We start from the raw sequence: 16,312 nt of genomic DNA, 5'->3' as shown, positions 1-16,312 counted from the left end.
AGCACTAAGTCAGGGAAACGCCCAGAGATGTACCCCTGGCTTGACTTCTCAAGAATCCCTATTCTTGCCAAGCACAGTGAACATTCTCCAGACTCTCAAAGTAGTGCTTCACCCTTAGGGCACTTCTAAATGCAGCAGTGAAATCTGGCTTCCCTGAAACTGAGGTCTGGAGGTAAGCTGCTGGAGCCTTAACTCTTTTTCAATTCTAGAAACCCATTTTAGCCACCTATCAAGAGTTTCACCCTACATCTAAAAGGCCTCACTCTAAATGAACTAAATCTGATCATGGCAAAGGAAGTTTCTCCATGTCACCTATTTTGGACCAAGGCATAACTAGGATGAGAGAAACCAATGGGGCCTAAGAAGCCAACACTACATATCTTTGTGAAAATTAACAGAGTACAATTTTGTCTCTGCTTTCAAGATTGATGTGTGCCATCTCTCCTTGGTATCTTAAGATTGGAACTACATAGGCTTTTTCCTAAGCGAGTACATTAACACCCAGGAGCTTCCTTTTTCCACTCAAGAGCCGCTGTCAACTAAGCTGGTAAGAGCATGGGGCATAGATGGCAAAGAATAGGTCCTACCCTTGATTCTGTCAGTATAAAGCCACATAACTTTGGGTAAATTACCAGCCTCTTGGCATCTTCCTGAGTTGTAAAGCCAAAGGGTTAGACTAGACAATTTTTTAGGTGTCTTCCAGCTCTAAAATTCTATAATCAGAGAGTATGGAAAGGGTGGGAGAAGGCACGCTGGATGCCAGCTGGCTGGGAAAGACTGAGAGGATGAACCCTCCTGGCTATGGTTAACAAAGCCTGCCTGATCTGCAGTTCCCTCCCTTGCCAGAGCCTCTGCTTAGAGCTATCCTTGCTTTCCTTGACATCCCCACCCCCCTACCCAAACAGAAGATCCCCAACACAGAAACATGAACACATCTACAGGTCTAAATCTAAAGTGGGGCGGGGGCAGGGCAGGGGCGGGTGGGGGGAGGAGGGAGAAAAGACAAAACCAGAGAATGTTTCCTACACTGTCTAACACTCACCAATATTATAATACATCTCTACATTTTTTATCAGCATGATTTTTAAAAAAAAGCAGGCAGCACTCCTCTTTCTTAGCCTTTACAAGGTACCACTAATGATCTCCCTTAAGCTCTTTTGAACCAGGTCCCTATTCACAAAGCAAAAAGATATAAACAGAGGGAACACTTCAACCAGCCCACTTCCATCCTTTGGATTAACTTCTCAAGATGCTCAGGGCTAAAACAAATTATTTACTTTGTTTAATGTCATTTTCATCCAGCCCACAGGATCAAGTTCGACTGCCCTACCGGCAGAAAAGGCTTCAGAACAGGGATTATCTTTGTGACCACTCTAAAGTAATATCCCCTGAGTTATTTCACATTGTTTTCTTATTTTCTTCACCGCTATTATCATCACCTGACATTTTTATTTACTGTTTACAGTCTGTCTCCAGAGTAGGCTCTTTCTTGCCCACCATCACATTTCCCATACTTAGAATGCCTGTAAATACTTGTTAATGAAAATTAGCACACACATGCGCATGGACCTTAATCCACATTCAGGGACACGATGTTCAAAAGTGGAAACCATCTTCCAATCAGACTGATATCAAATGTTCAATGAACTTCTACTCTTTCCTACAGAACAGCTTACATATGCGTACTGCAATAATGATATTTTCCCTAGTAGTTTTCTTTCTTAATTCCTCACTATGAAGCACCAGGTAATAAGCCACGGATATACCAGCTAACTCATGGTATAGTTCATCTTCCTGCTGGGTCACGCACATTACCCACAAAGCAAACATTGCTCTTACGCAGAAAGTACTGATTGTGTTTGTCGCCATGAGAACCTTTTCACCCATACCACATGTATCAAGGGTATTAAAGGACTTTCAACAGCCTAACCAATAATCAAAAACTATCCAGTGCAATGTGACCAAATTATGCTCTACTAACTATAAATACCTTGATTTTAGTATACTGTATTCTTTTTCTTTTTTTTTTGAACAGGGTCTTGCTCTGTCTCCCAGGCTGGAGTGCAATGTCAACAACATGGCTCACTGTAGCCTCAACCTCTCAGGTTCAAATGATCCTCACACACCTCAGCCTCCTGAATAGTTTGGACTACAGGCACCCACACCACATCTGTTTTTTTTTATTTCGCAGAGACCACGTCTCACTATGTTGCCCAGGCCTACTGTATTTCAAAGGTATCACGGTCATGTACTGTTTTACTTCAATAGTTTTATTCTTTTGCTTTATCTTGTTACTTTTTTACCTCCACAAAAAGAAAATGAAGACAGCAGAGACAAAGCCCCAGACAGAATGAATGAGTACTAAGGTGACTTGAACACAAAGGCCCCATGAGTAAGAAGGCTTAAGACATACTGTGGAAAGAACTGTCTTTGGTAAATATATCTTTTGAGTCCCACCCAGTCAAACTGAGTGAGAGCAGTCACCACACAAAATGATTCTAGTGCATTGTAAACTAGTCAGGAAGAGACAGCCCTTTATGTATTATGTTACTCTTTAAGCTGATACCAAAGTTTGCAGCTCAGGACAGAATGACGGAATTAAGTATGAAAAGAGAAATTTTTTCATAGATTAAATCTCAAGTACACTGGCAAAACTGACCAAGTATGGGCAAGGTAAAAGTTTAGGAAACTCCCAGGGAGTCACAAAAGCATAAGCAGTCACAAAAACCACCCTTTCCAGTATTTCACCTGAATCTAGATTTCGGGTTCATCATAGCTTTAAAATTAAAAAAAAAAAAAAGAGGGGCACAGCAGGAAGATATGGATTCCAGGGCCACACTTACCACTGACTGATTTGTGCCTCGAGCAGGCAACAAACCTAGTACAGTACAGGCTCTGGAGCTAAGAGCAGGAGGGTTATATCTAAGCCTTGAACCTCACTAGCTCTACCACCTCTCAGGGAAAGGAAAGATGATCTACCTCTAAGGTCGGCTGGGTGGATATTGTAACACAATTTAAAATGCCTTGGACAGTCTAGCACAAAAGCTTGTTTTTTATATAAATGCCAGCATTTTTTCCTACCTATATGAAAAGTAGGTTGGACTCATGAGAAAAAGTTCAATTCCAAATAAATGTGATCATTTCAATTACATTCCATTTTATCTTACTGAGTTTTAAAAAGTTGGCCAGGTGCAGTGGCTCATACCTGTAACCCCAGCACTTTGGGAGGCTGAGGCAGGGGAATAACCTCCTGACCTCACTTGAGGTCAGGAGTTCGAGACTAGCCTGGCCAAGATGGCGAATCCCCATCTCTACTAAAAATACAAAAAAATAGCCAGGCATGGTGGCAGAAGCCTGTAATCCCAGCCATTTGGGAGGCTGAGGCAGAGGAATCGCTTAAGCCTAGAAAGAGAAGGTTGCAGTGAGCAGAGACTGTACCACTGCACTCCAGCCTGGGCAACAGAGAGAGACTCCATCTCAAAACAAACAAACAAACAAAAAAGTATACCACTACTAGGTTATGGAACCTAAAAGCCATGTCTCCCGATATCTTACCAATTTTGGCAACCTTCTCTCACATGAATACATACAAATTACTTTGTAGAATGAAAATTTTATAACAATTTTTTCCCTTGTAAGTTTTATAAGACAAGTGTAATATACATGTGAGCGTGATAACTGCTTACAATTTAATAGGCCAGGCGCGGTGGCTCACGCCTGTAATCCCAGCACTTTGGGAGGCTGAGGCAGGCAGCTCACCTGAGGTCAAGTTCAAGACCAGCCTGACCATATGGAGAAATCCTGTCTCTACTAAAAATACAAAATTAGCCAAGCGAGGTGGCGCATGCCTGTAATCCTAGCTACTCGGGAGGCTGAGGCAGGAGAATCACTTGAACCCAGGAGGCTGAGGTTGCAATGAGCCAAGATCGCACCACTGCACTCCCAGCTGGGCAACAAGAGCGAGACTCAATCTCAAAACAACAGAAAAAACAAAACCAATGAGTAATCAGTTTTTTAAAACACCACACTGAACGCAAGGTCATAATTCAAATCCTAACATACACTGTTTATTCTAGAAAATTACAAATAATCTGTGTGGCTATATAAAAGTGTCTACTTGTGGGCTGGGCACGGTGGCTCATACCTGTAATCCCAGCTCTTTGGGGGACCAAGGCGGGTGGATCACGAGGTCAAGAGATTGAGACCATTCTGCCCAATATGGTGAAATCCCATCTCTACTAAAAATACAAAAATCAGCTGGGCGTGGTGGTGCACACCTGTAGTCCCAGCAACTCAGGAGGCTGAGGTGGGAGAATTGCTTGAACCTGGGAGGCAGAGGTTGCAGTGAGCCGAGATAGTGCCACTGCACTCCAGCCTGGCAACAGAGAGGGGCTCTGTCTCAAAAAATAAAACAAAAAAGCGTTTACTTGTGTGATAGGCCTGACGGTAACATACAAGAAAATTACTACCAAACCATCTCCAAAGTCAATAATTATAAGCACTCTGCCCCTATGCTGGGATCCTTTTGGAAACTAACTGTTTAAAGAGATTGAATCAAAAAGCGATCTAGGACAGGCGCAGTGGTTCACGCCTGTAATCCCAGCACTTTGGGAGGTCAAGGCGGGCGGATCACCTGAGGTCAGGAGTTCGAGACCAGCCTGGCTAACATGGCGAAATGCTGTCTCTACTTAAAATACAAAAATTAGCCAGGTGCGGTGGTGTTTGCCTCTAATCCCAGCTACTCAGGAGGCTGACACAGGAGAATCACCTGAACCTGGGAGGTAGAGGCTGCAGTGAGCTGAGATCGTGCCACTGCACCCCAGCCTGGGCAACAGAACAACACTGTCTCAAAATAAAAAAAAAGGGGATTTAATTTTTAAAATTAAATAATATATAAAAATAAAAAGTTATCTGAGAAAGACACATTGTACCATATTGGGCTCATATCCGGCCCAGCAGCACAGTTCTAGAAATTTAAGACAAATTCTGAGGTTGGTATAGAAATACTTACCAGTCAAAAGCATGGCCTAAGGCCTTCACACACCATAAAAATCAGTGAAACTAATTGCGGTTCTTCAGCATCTGCGGAGCATTGGCTACCAGTAAGGACTAAGTTTGGGATGCAAATAATTAGTGCACCCTGGGGTGACAGTTAATTCCACTAGCACACCATTTCACAGGAGATGTTATGGCATTCTACTTCATCCCCCTACTCTGAGAATGCTGAAGCTGGCTGGAAATTTCAAGTTAACCAAATGTCAAACGTCCTTTGAAGAACTTTAATAAAATCCGGATCCTCCAAAATCCCCTGCGTAGAGAGATCTTGGAACTCCTCTGAGCCAACATACACAGACCCAATCACATGTTATCCACACATTTTCCAAGTAGATAAACATTCTCTGAAACATTTTCTGATAACTTCTTTCACAAAGACAAATATGTTAAGGTGCATCCCGCCTAGGTCAGAATAATACACTTTCTGATCTGAAGCACAGAACAGCAAGTGGGATTTCAAAAAAGAGTGTACCCTGACCAAGTTTTATGCTCTGTTGAAGGCAGAGGCTGGAAGCTAAAAGACAGGCTTTTAAAAGCCAGCTAAGGTACAGTCTGCATTTCTCAGAAAAGTTGCCTATGGCTAAAATAGCACAAAATGAGAGATAAAAAAGCAAAACCACAAACCCCTGTACTGTCTGACCTGGGAGTCCTCACTTAACAGATGAGGAAATTACCAGGGAAAGTAACTTGCCCTAGGCTGCAGTTTATTTGGCGTCAAAGCAGATTCCTGGTCTCCTAGGTCGGAATTCAGTGTAGTTTCCCCATCCACCAAACTGCCACCCCACGGAAGATGCTGTATAAAACTCTTCACTCTTCACTGAGGCCGTTAACATAAGGGTCCAATTATCATTCAAAGATCAGCCTGTTAGATAATAGCTCGAAAATTCCATCCATTTTACAGCAGTTACCAGAGACATCTAATCTTAGAGGAGAGAAAAGCAAAAAGGAAAACGGGGAAATCCTAATTTTGACCTGACCCCTAAGGTCAAACTAAAGGATTGAATACAGACCAGCAGACCGTATTGGTATCCGCAACCACAAAAACAGACAATAATCCCACCCACAAGCAGAGGAAGACGGCCGCTCCTCGGCACCGCCCCCCAACTCACTAAATTCCACTCCCATTCCGGCATCCAGAGGACAGTGCACCTCCCGCCGTAGCCTGAGAGGGATCGGCCCGATTGGCCACGCTCCTTCAAACCACCACTTTCCCCCGAAAAAGGGACGAGAGCCTCAGGTCCCCAAACGAGCGCTCCCTCGCCCAGAGACCCCGGCTTGCACACCCCGCCCTGTTCCCCGCGGCGCGGGAGGACAGGCCGCCCCACACAGGAAGTGTGTCCTGCGCCGGGACCTTGCGCCCAGCCCGCCAGTACCTGCCCTCCGCCCCCAACAGGCGAGAAGCAGCCGCGTCCACATGGCTTCAGGTGTTCACATGGCAGTAAACGGGCCCCTGCCCTCCCGGGCGCCCCAGCGCGGCGCCCTCCTGCCCACATCCCGGCCCAGCCCCGCTGGCCTCGCCTCCAGCCCGTAGCCAAGAGGCGAGCGCGGCCGGTGCCCCGGGGGCTGCCAGGGGCCCCGAAGCAGGCAGCGCTGACTCCTGGACGCCGCCCGCTCACACCCGCCGCCTTTGCACCCAAGGCCTCGCGCGACGAGCAGGTACCTTCCCTCCGCACCCTCGGGCCAGCACCGGCGCCCAAGCCCCGCCGGATCCCCGGGCCGGCCCGAGACACCTCAGCCCTCTGATGCCGGGTCTGGCCCGGGCCCCTGCCCGCACTCTCGGGTCGGGCCGGGCAGCAACACTCCCCTCAGCACCCCAAGCCCTGACTCGGAGTCCAGGAGGCTCCGCACTCCCAGGTTGGGTCCGGCCGGGACCTCTGCTCCCAGCCCCCAAGGCCGGACACCCTGGCCCAGCCCCAGTCCCTCAGGCCCGACCCTCTCCCTGCCCCTCAGGCCCGGGAGGCGGTTACCTGCAGGAGCCCCCCGCCCAGTCCCTCGGCCTCCGCCGGGGGCGGGAGGGGAGGGAGCGGTGGCGACGGCGGGCGGCGCTGCGCGGGGTGGGGGTGGGGGTGGCTCCGCCGCCTCCAGCTCGGGCGCCCGGGCCGGCGGCGGGGCGGGCCGGGGCCGCGGCCCCTCGAGGCTCGCTCTGGCCCGCGCGCTCGCTCCCCGGTCAGGCTCGCCTCAGGGAGGGCTTCCCTGGCGGAGGCCGCGGCCGCCTCGCAGGGGCCGAAAGCGGCTGGGCTCGGGGTTTTTTCTCTCCATTCTCCCAACACACAGGAAATAACAGAGCGTCAGGTGACGGCGCGCGGCCAATGGGGAGGCTCCGGGCCGCTGCGCGCGGGCGGGCGGGAGGGCGCGCGGCGGGGCGGGGCGCGCGGCGGGGGCGGGGCGCTGGGGGCGGGGCCGGGTGCGCGCGTGCCCACCCGCGTGCGGCGGCGTCGAGGCTGGCGCGCGCCGGGTAGGGACCGCGAAGACCCCCACCACGCGGCAGGGTCGCACGGGGTTCTCTTCTGCGGCCGCTGGGCCCAGCGCCCAGCGCGCCGCCTGCCCAGTGCCATCTTGGCCTGCGCCTCAGGGCCGTCTTGGGGGTGGACGCGAGCCAACTTTCTGGGGAGTTGGTGGCCCGGAATCTCTCTGGGATTTCTGGAGTTCCCTGGAGCCTCCAACGCCAGAATCGCGCCTCTTGCGGCCCGGAAAGTCCGCGGGCGAGGACCCGGCCTCCTCTTGGTGACCTGTTTAGTAGGGCCGGGCGTGGGGGCGGCTCCTGCCCGCCAAGAGCCCTCTGGGCCGGGGGCAGCCCAAGACCTAGCTGGTCCCGCCTGGGTCCCTGGCAGCCCCCGCCCACGGGTTCCGGGTGTCCGTGGAGGAACGACTTGGGTCCTCTCAGAGCCTCAGTTTCCACCGCCGAAAACGCGAGGAGGGAGGCCCACATACCTCACCTGTAAAATGGACGCTCCAGTTGCCTTCTGCTGCGGCATTAAGAAGCTGCAATGCCAGGCTGACTGCACCCAGGGTCCCGAATTAATTTGCCGATAAGGCAGAGGATTTGCGGTGCCAAGGCCTCAGCTTGTTCCCAGCCTTCCTTTGCAAACCTGATGTTTCTAGAGCAAAGGAAGGGCTTGACTTCTTTATAAAGAAAATCGCAATTGTAGAGCAACTAACATGTAGATGTTGGTGCCCCCACGGCCATCAAAAGTGACAAGGCAAGGGTAGGATGCGTTGAGAATTTGTGATCCTGCCCCTGACCTTTAACCTGGCGAAATTCTCTTCCCACTTTGGGCCTCAGTTTCCTGTGGGTGAGGAGAGTTTGTATTAGATGTCCCTAATGTTGGCTAAAATTGCCGATTCTAAATGAGGCTCCCATCTGTCCTAGATGTTAGGGGAGTATGTGGCTTCCTTTCCTGAAGCAACCCAACTTACAAGTAAATTGGGATTGGAAAAGTGCTTCCGGCAGCAGGTGAGGATTGTCAGGAACCAGGTGTGGTCTGGAACCCAGATTTCCGTATATTTGAGGTACGCAGCTCCCCGGGGCCTGGTTTTACTTTTTGACCTTTCACCCCACCTAGCCATTGCCTTTTCTCAGGCTACCCAAGGAGGGTCTCGGGGTCCCAGGCAGAGCCCGAGGTGGTCCTGGACCCCTTGGCAGCAGCATGTACTTGGGGAAGGCAGTGATTTCTCCTGGCTTCTGTCCAATCTCACAAAGTGGGGGCTGGCTCCAAAGCAGGTCAGGACTATTCCTGGGGACTTGATTCCCCAACACCTCCTACATGCCAAGCTCTTCCGGGGCAGAGCTGAACAAGCCATGAGGCCCTGCCCTCTGATTGTTCCCATTGTTCTTCTGAGTTTCATTTTCAAATTCTCAGGCCTCAAGACTTTTAAAAGACCAGTACCTGGCTTCTCCTGGGATCCGGGCTGTAAAGGGAAAGGTGGAAGAGGCACTCAGCACAAACCCATGTTTTCTGGACAAAAACAGGAGAATGCATGGCTTCCTGAAGACTGGTGTTGGGGGCACCCTTAATTTCTTGAGAGAATTCATGAAGAAAGATGAATCCCTTTTCCTTAGAGTCCCCTGCCCCATCATTCCTCCATTCTTTCCCTTCTTCGTAAACTCACTTGCGTCTCAGATGCAGGGCCCGGGGGATGCTGACAATCTGTCGCAGAGCCTCATTCAAAAGGGAAAGAATAAAGAATGCAGATAACTGGAGTCCAGGCTCTTGTCAGCTCCTGCCTCTTATAACCATGCAGCCCCCCCTCCCCGCCCTTTCAGACCCTGCCAGAATATTGCCCCGATGCCCTCCACCTGGAAACTTCCCCAGTCCTTGGACCAGGCCAGCTGGGCCTCTTTATCCCTGAAAGCCTGCCACTTTCTCTTTTGGTTCCATCTGGAAAAAGAACGTGTATGGGCATCATAGCCAACAGGAAGACGTGGGTTACTCTTGCACTGTGTGGCCTTGGACAAGTCACTTCCCCCTTTGGTTTCCTCAGCTATAAAATGGAGATAATATTATCTCACTGGGCCGGGTGTGGTGGCTCACACCTATAATCCCAGCACTTTGGGAAGCCGAGGTGTGAGGATTGCTTGAGGCCAGGAGTTCAAGACCAACCCGGGCAACACAGTGAGACTCCCCCTCATCTCTATTTATTTAAAAGAAAAAAAAATTTTTTTTAATTACCTCACTCATAAGGTGTTGTGGGACTCTCAAGAGAGCTGCATAGGCCAGGCACAGTGGCTCACGCCTGTAATCCCAGCACTTTTGGGAGGCTGAGGCGGGTGGATCACCTGAGGTCAGGAGTTGGAGACCAGCCTGGCCAACATGGTGAAACCCTGTCTCTACTAAAAATACAAAAATTAGCCGGGCGTGGTGGCGGGCGCCTGTAATCCCAGCTACTTGGGAGGCTGAGGCAGGAGAATCGCCTGAACCATGGAGGCGAAGGTTGCAGTGAGCTGAGATTGCACCATTGCACTCCAGCCTGGGCGACAAGAGCAAAACTCTATCTCAAAAAAAAAAAAAAAAAAAAAAAAAAATTCAGTGCAGTACCAGGCACTGTTAACACTAGCCGCATGTTCTATGATATGGACACAAAAGGACATGAGTAGACTGAGGCTCAAAGAGGTTAAGTTGCTGCCCAAGATTGCACAGTGGCAGGCACTCAATAACTGAGAGCCCCTTCCTCTGAAATCACATTAGTGTTTTCTGTTGTTCTCTCATTGTCTCATATGCATGGATCCTGTTTTTCCTACCACACTCGGAGCTCTTTAAGGAAAGAACAGTAAAAAAAAAAAAACAGTAGACTAGTTTTTTCCCCCTCCCTCCTAACCCAGTCCACTCAAAAATTACTCATTGAACTGAATCAGTGTATCAATTCTAAAAACAAAATTAATCCTTTCCCACCTCCTCTGGCTCAAAGATGGCTTTTGGAAACACTGTATCACTCCTTTTATTAACAAACTCCTCTGCCCTCCTCCAGGCGCCTGGGCCACTCCAGGATTACAAATGGAGCCTTCTGCCTCTAGGTCACTGATTCCACTACCATCTGTCAGCGTGGATTGATTGAGGAGACTGGCCCTGCTCGGCAGATCAGTGACTTGTGCTAAGTGAGCCAGGGTGTGGGTGCCTTCAGAGCAGGCGGATGTCCTTCCTCGCTTGCCAGCTCTCGTGAGCAGACACACAGCCCTCACCTTTATCCTTCACCAAGCTCCAGCTCTCCTTCCTCTTGGAAGGTGCCGCCTGCTAACTCAGTCACACCAAGAGGAAGGCCTGGAATTCCTGCTCACAAGCTCGGAGCTTCATCTGCAGTCTTCCAGGAGGCAACTTACAAAAGCCTCTGGCTAACAGAGCGGGAAACTCCCCACAGCCTGCTGCTGTGCCTGAGCCCAAGCCACGCAGTGTCCCCTTGCAAAGCACAAGGATACTGAGAGTGCACAAACAGCAGGGGTGGAGAGCCTCTGTGGGCACGCCCTCATTCTGTGCCCTCATTCCACAAGAGCCCCTGCTTTGTGCAAGTCTCTGAGCCCGCATGGAGGGAGCATGGGGGCTCAGAACAGTTCTTTCTGGGGCAAGGTCAGGGGAGGCTCTAAAGTTATGGTGGTGGGGAGGGCCTTAAAACAGAGGACCAGAGAATACCAAGACTTAGGGGTGTGGGGGAGAGCCACCTGCTGTGCCCAGAAGGACTGTGCCCAGTGCAGGGGAAGAAGATGAAGCTGCGGAGTTGGGCAAGGGTGGGATCCTGCAGGGCCTTGTAGCATTGACATGTTTGGCATGGATTTGTTTCACAGGGTCCCACAGAAACTTCTGCTCTCCAGGTTTGCCCCTCCACTCTGCCCTCCAGGATAAAAGTGTGGCATCCTAATCTGGGATGCATCCATCTCTTCCCCCTGGACTGTGAGCATATGCAGGGCAGAGACACCTCTGCTTCTCTTGGGTCTCCGGCATCCTGTGCAGGGTAGGGTACCATGTCCATTAAAATGATGTTAATGAGGATGATACAGCCCAGAAGATTCCAGGCTTACTATGAACCAGGCACTACGCAGATTTCCCTTTATCATCCCAGTTCTTCTTATTTGCAGCAGTCTAATGAGTTTGGTACTGTTATCACCCCTATATTACAGATGGGGCCACTGAGTTGCAAAGAGTTTAACTTATCCCAAGTCACACAGTTTGGAAGAGGCTGAGCTGGTATTTGAACCCAGGTTTTCAGAGGCTGCACTCTTAACCACCAAGCTTCCCAGCACTCAGCAAACACTGGAAAGACAGAGATGGACCTAGACAGTCAGTGGGACCAAAAGTCTGCAGGCTGATAGGGAAAGAATGTAAGAGGACGGCGTGGGCAGCACCAGCCCCTCCCGCAGTCATATATTAAGCCCTGGACAGTGGGCAGCTGGGGCAGGTGGGGGGCCTCAGACTCTCGGACCCCACGCCTGGAAGACCACGGTCTGCCCAACAAGCAACAGCTGCTGTGAATCGACTTACACATCTTCCCCACAGGTAAGCAGAGAGCTAACACCTGAGGATAGGCCAGGAAACGGGAAGCCTGTGCAGCCTGAGCGCACAGATCACTCCCACCTGCCCGGCACTCACTGTCCCTAGTGGCTGGACTCTCACTGGGCCAGTCACTGAGCTGGAGCCAGCCTGGTCTCACCAGTGTGTGTCTTTAAATCATCCAATTTCTTCAGCTGTAAATTGGGCTGGGAGGGGCCAAGTGAGCTGCCTGCCTCAGGGGAGTCGGCGCCCTTACCTGAGTGATCCCATTCACTCCTCACAACAAACCCATGAGGCAGGGATTGTCATCTTCGTTGTACAGAGCAGGAAATGGGTGCACACAGAGGTTAAGAGACTTGCCCAGGTCACACAGCTAGGAAGAGGCTGTGATTTGAACTCAGTCTTCTGGCTCCAAAGCCCCCACAGAGTCACTCGGCACTACAAAGAGTTAACCTGAATATGAAATGATCTAAGAGTCACAGTGACAAAGGCATGCTCTAAGCACTTTTCCTGCAGTAACTTGCTTAATCCTTACAACAACCCTATAAAGTGGGTACTGTTCTCGCCTCATTTCGCAGATGAGGAAACTGAGGCACAGAGCAGCTCGGAGGGGGCAAAGCTGAATCTGACAGGCTACAGGGCCCCTGCGTTGCTTTGTTATAAGATGACAATAAGGAAGTTCCTTTCCTTTGGGATTATTTCTGCCTGAAAGCTCAAGACTTTTAGCCACATCATTGTCTAGGCTCCACAGGAAGACAGTGCCACATGCTGAGGCATGCTGGGAAAAGACTTTGTTCCATCCTGTTTTGTTGACATGCTCTTCATTTTTTAAGCCTGAAACCCAAGCTTCCTGCTAAGAATTCAAACCATGGAGAAAAACGCAGCCATGATAACGGCCACTACTTCCTGAGCCTCCAGCGTTCCCTGTGCTTGGGGATCCATATATGTCACTTAACCTTAACCTTCACGACACCAAGGCAGCCTCCATTTTCACAAGTGAAGAAATGGAGGCCCAGAGTCACTTAGAAGATGCCCGAAGGTGCACAGCTGCTAAGTAGTGGCGCTGGGATTTGTCCTCAGGTCCTCGAGAGTCCTGACTCTTATCTGCTGGCTCCCCACGGAGGCGTGGAGTCTTGTTTGCTGGGCATTTGACAGAAATGTTTCGGCTCATCTGCCACAGATTGGTCCTTCAGCGTCAAGATTCCTGGGCCACTTATTAATAGAAGGCACCAGGACACAGGTGCAGGGATGCAGAGCTGGATGCTGCCTTCTCAACAGGAGAAGCCAAGAAATGCAGATGCCGATGCCCAATCAACTCCATCTCTCCCTCTAGTGACTCGGGAATAGCTGCCCTACCACCAAGGTGATTGTCTTCTGGAAGCAGCCACGCCGTGTGAGGTTCCTCATCACTGCCCTGCATCTCCCTGCGAGCTCTCGGGGATAACTGCCAAATCACGTTTGATTCCAGGGGAGCAGAAAGCAGCAGCAGCCGTGAATTCTCCAACTCTTAACTGGTCCTCGACTGGAGCCACTTTGCCCTGCCCACCCATCCCTGTGGCGGATTCATTACAGTTATCCAAAGCCGGTTTTGACTTTGCTCCCCCTGGCTCAGAAGTCTGTCAGTGGGTCTTGAGCAGCTTCACCATTCTAGTTTATTCCTATCAGCCTGGAATACAATGCTCTATCTGGCTCCGCTTGCTTCTCCAAACCTTCTCTCCCAGGTCTCATTCTGCCTCTCTGCCTAACTAGACAAGTTGGCTTCCTGTCCCGTGCCTGTCTGCTCCCTGCAGCAGGAATGCTCTTCCCTATGGATTGAAATTATACCCTCTTTTTTTTTTTTTTTTTTGAGACGGAGTCTTTCTCTGTCCCCAAGGCTGGAGTGCAGTGGCGCGATCTCGGCTCACCGCAACCTCCACCTCCTGGGTTCACGCCATTCTCCTGCCTCAGCCTCCCGAGTAGCTGGGACTACAGGCGCCCGCCAACACGCCCGGCTAATTTTTTGTATTTTTAGTAGAGACGGGGTTTCACCGTGTTAGCCAGGATGGTCTCGATCTCCTGACCTCATGATCCGCCCGCCTCAGCCTCCCAAAGTGCTGGGATTACAGGCTTGAGCCACCGCGCCCGGCTATACCCTCTTTCAAGTCTTACTCAAATGCCACCTCCTCCACAAACTCTTAACACTTATTCATTCATTCAACAAATACTGACTGAGCCCTTATGACAAGCGTTGATCCCAAGGGTCCCTGTGGTCATGAAGCTTATGGTGCCATGGAGCAGTTAGAAAAAGAATCATCACATAAATAATCATCTGATAACAGCCGTGATACAAATTAGTAAGAAAGTGTGGCAGGAGCACAGCAGATGTACAATAGGGACCCAGAGCCTTGGGGATCTAGGACATATGAGCTGAGGCCTGAAAGACAAATAGGAAGTAACCACATGGTGAAGTTGGAGGAGAGCTCCAGGCAGAGGGCACCGCATGGGCAAAGGCCCTGCGGTCGGAGGGAACAAGTAGGTTTCCAGGAAGGGCACGGGGGCCTGCAGGGTAACTTAAGTGAAATGAGAAAGCTGGAGATGCAGCTGGAGCAGGACAGTACCGGCCACGGAGGCTTTGCGACTTCATCCCTGGGCAAAAAGAGGAGATGATGAAGGATTCTGAGCAGAGGACACAAGCCAATATGTATTTAGACGCGATCCTGCCCTGTGGCTGAGCCTCTTCTGAGAAGTGCAGGCGCTGTGTCATGTCACCCTGAATCTCAGTCATCAGGGTTTTGGATGTGAGTTTCCGTATCCTTCCTCCTAGGCCAAGCTCTCAAAGGCAAGGCTGACCTGTGGTCTTCAGCTTCATCCCCATCAGCCAGGCCAGTGCCCAGCACAAGGAGCTGCTCCAAAAACATACGTGGGATGAACCAGTGACCAGGACAAGACGCTTATCAGCATTTCCCTGCGAAGGAGCAGGGCTGCCTGTAAAGCCTTCCACATTCTCTAGAAATTACAAAGTTCAAGGGTTTTAGTGAGGCCACGACTCAGGGAGCCCTTGAGAGCCAAGCTGGCATCCCACTGCTGTGCACACCCAGCCTGGGCACACAGTATGACCCTGCCCAGGCATCTGCCTGTGGCCTCTGGTGAATGACCAGAAACAGAACCGAAAGCTCTGTAAAGTGCTCTCGAGGTTACAAAGCGTGTTTCACAGGAGCAGTTTCATCTCACGTAGGCAGCCCTCTGAGCTGGGTAGTTACTGCTTTACAGATGAGGAAACTGAGGCCCAGGAGAGGGCGGGTCCTCAGCAAATCAAGACAAAACTGAGACTAGGACCTAACAGAAGTGCAGGCTATGAATGGCCCCCGTAGGGTTAAAAGAGCTTTCTAGAAATTTCTTTGAAAACTATTGTAAAGTGACATATTTCCTCAGGATGTCTGTCACACCAGCAGTGGGAGCCAACACACCAACTCTCAGAGGCTGTTCCCCCTGCGCAGCAGATCCAGACGCTCAGCTCCCAGGCCCGGAGGCTGGCGGCTTAGCCCAGGGCACAGGAGGAGGCTGCCTGGGCTTGGCGCTGACTTACAGCAGGTGCTGAGGGAATGCTGAAGAGAGGCAAGGCTGATTCAAGAGGACGGCAACAGAGAACATTCCTAGAGCTCTCCCGCCAGCTGGGCATGGTGCTAAGTGCATTACCTGCGTTCACTCACAACATCCTCACAACACTGTGAGTACAATGACCATCCCCATGTACAGGCGTGGACACTAAGGCTCAGAGCAATAAATAATTAGCCTGAGATCACATGGCGGGTGAGTGCAGAGGCCGGATCTGAACCCACACATTGCCCTTAAGCAACCCCACGTCCTGAGCGAAGGTGAGCAGAAACATCTTGGGAAGAGGGAACCACGACTGTATCTTCCTCAGAAGCCATGATGGTACAGGGTACCCCTTCCCCTGCCCACCTGACGACCATTATCCCCATTATCAACATATCCCTCTGTGGGCAAATAATGACAGACATGCATGGTAACCACCTCTTCACAAGTTTTGTGTCTCCCCAGCCTCCTCCCCTAGGGCTCTCTAGGCTTCCTTTACCCGTCCTGCCTCAGATGGACCCCCAGCATCATCATCTGCCTCTGCGCCTTCTTGGTAGTAGGTGGGTGTTAAAAAGAAAGGAAGGGCCAGGCGTGGTGGCTCATACCTGTAATCCCAGCACTTTGGGAGGCCGAGGCGGGTGGATCACCTGAGGTCAGGAGTTCGAAACCAGCCTGGCCAACATGGTGAAACCCTATCTCTACTA

At 50.8% G+C, this 16,312-nt stretch overlaps 2 protein-coding genes across 2 annotated transcripts in view; one reads left to right on the top strand and one right to left on the bottom strand.

The window, feature by feature from the left end:
* The window catches only part of TCF20 (transcription factor 20), a 107,407-nt gene extending 100,069 nt beyond the window's left edge, over positions 1–7,338 (bottom strand). The window contains exon 1 of the mRNA XM_055253034.2: positions 7,023–7,338. The gene's annotated coding sequence lies outside the window, so the exon portion shown is untranslated. The remainder of the gene's footprint in view (positions 1–7,022) is intronic.
* Positions 1,735–16,042, top strand: LOC129467429 (proline-rich protein HaeIII subfamily 1-like). Its single transcript, XM_063622345.1, has 4 exons — positions 1,735–1,746; positions 6,217–6,711; positions 8,426–8,509; positions 10,568–16,042. Exons 1-4 carry the CDS (start codon positions 1,735–1,737, stop codon positions 10,646–10,648), a joined length of 672 nt encoding a protein of 223 aa, XP_063478415.1. The 3' UTR covers positions 10,649–16,042.
* Positions 16,043–16,312: the final 270 nt, after the last annotated feature.

This window comes from Symphalangus syndactylus, chromosome 18, assembly GCF_028878055.3.
Source record: "Symphalangus syndactylus isolate Jambi chromosome 18, NHGRI_mSymSyn1-v2.1_pri, whole genome shotgun sequence".
Taxonomy (NCBI): domain Eukaryota; kingdom Metazoa; phylum Chordata; class Mammalia; order Primates; family Hylobatidae; genus Symphalangus; species Symphalangus syndactylus.
This window is presented reverse-complemented; position numbering and strand designations above follow the sequence as displayed.

Coding starts and splice junctions, on each gene's coding strand:
- LOC129467429 (XM_063622345.1), top strand. Junction 6,712..8,425: donor AGGCCTCGCGCGACGAGCAG/GTACCTTCCCTC, acceptor CATCTGTCCTAG/ATGTTAGGGGAGTATGTGGC. Junction 8,510..10,567: donor AAAAGTGCTTCCGGCAGCAG/GTGAGGATTGTC, acceptor TTCTGCCTCTAG/GTCACTGATTCCACTACCAT.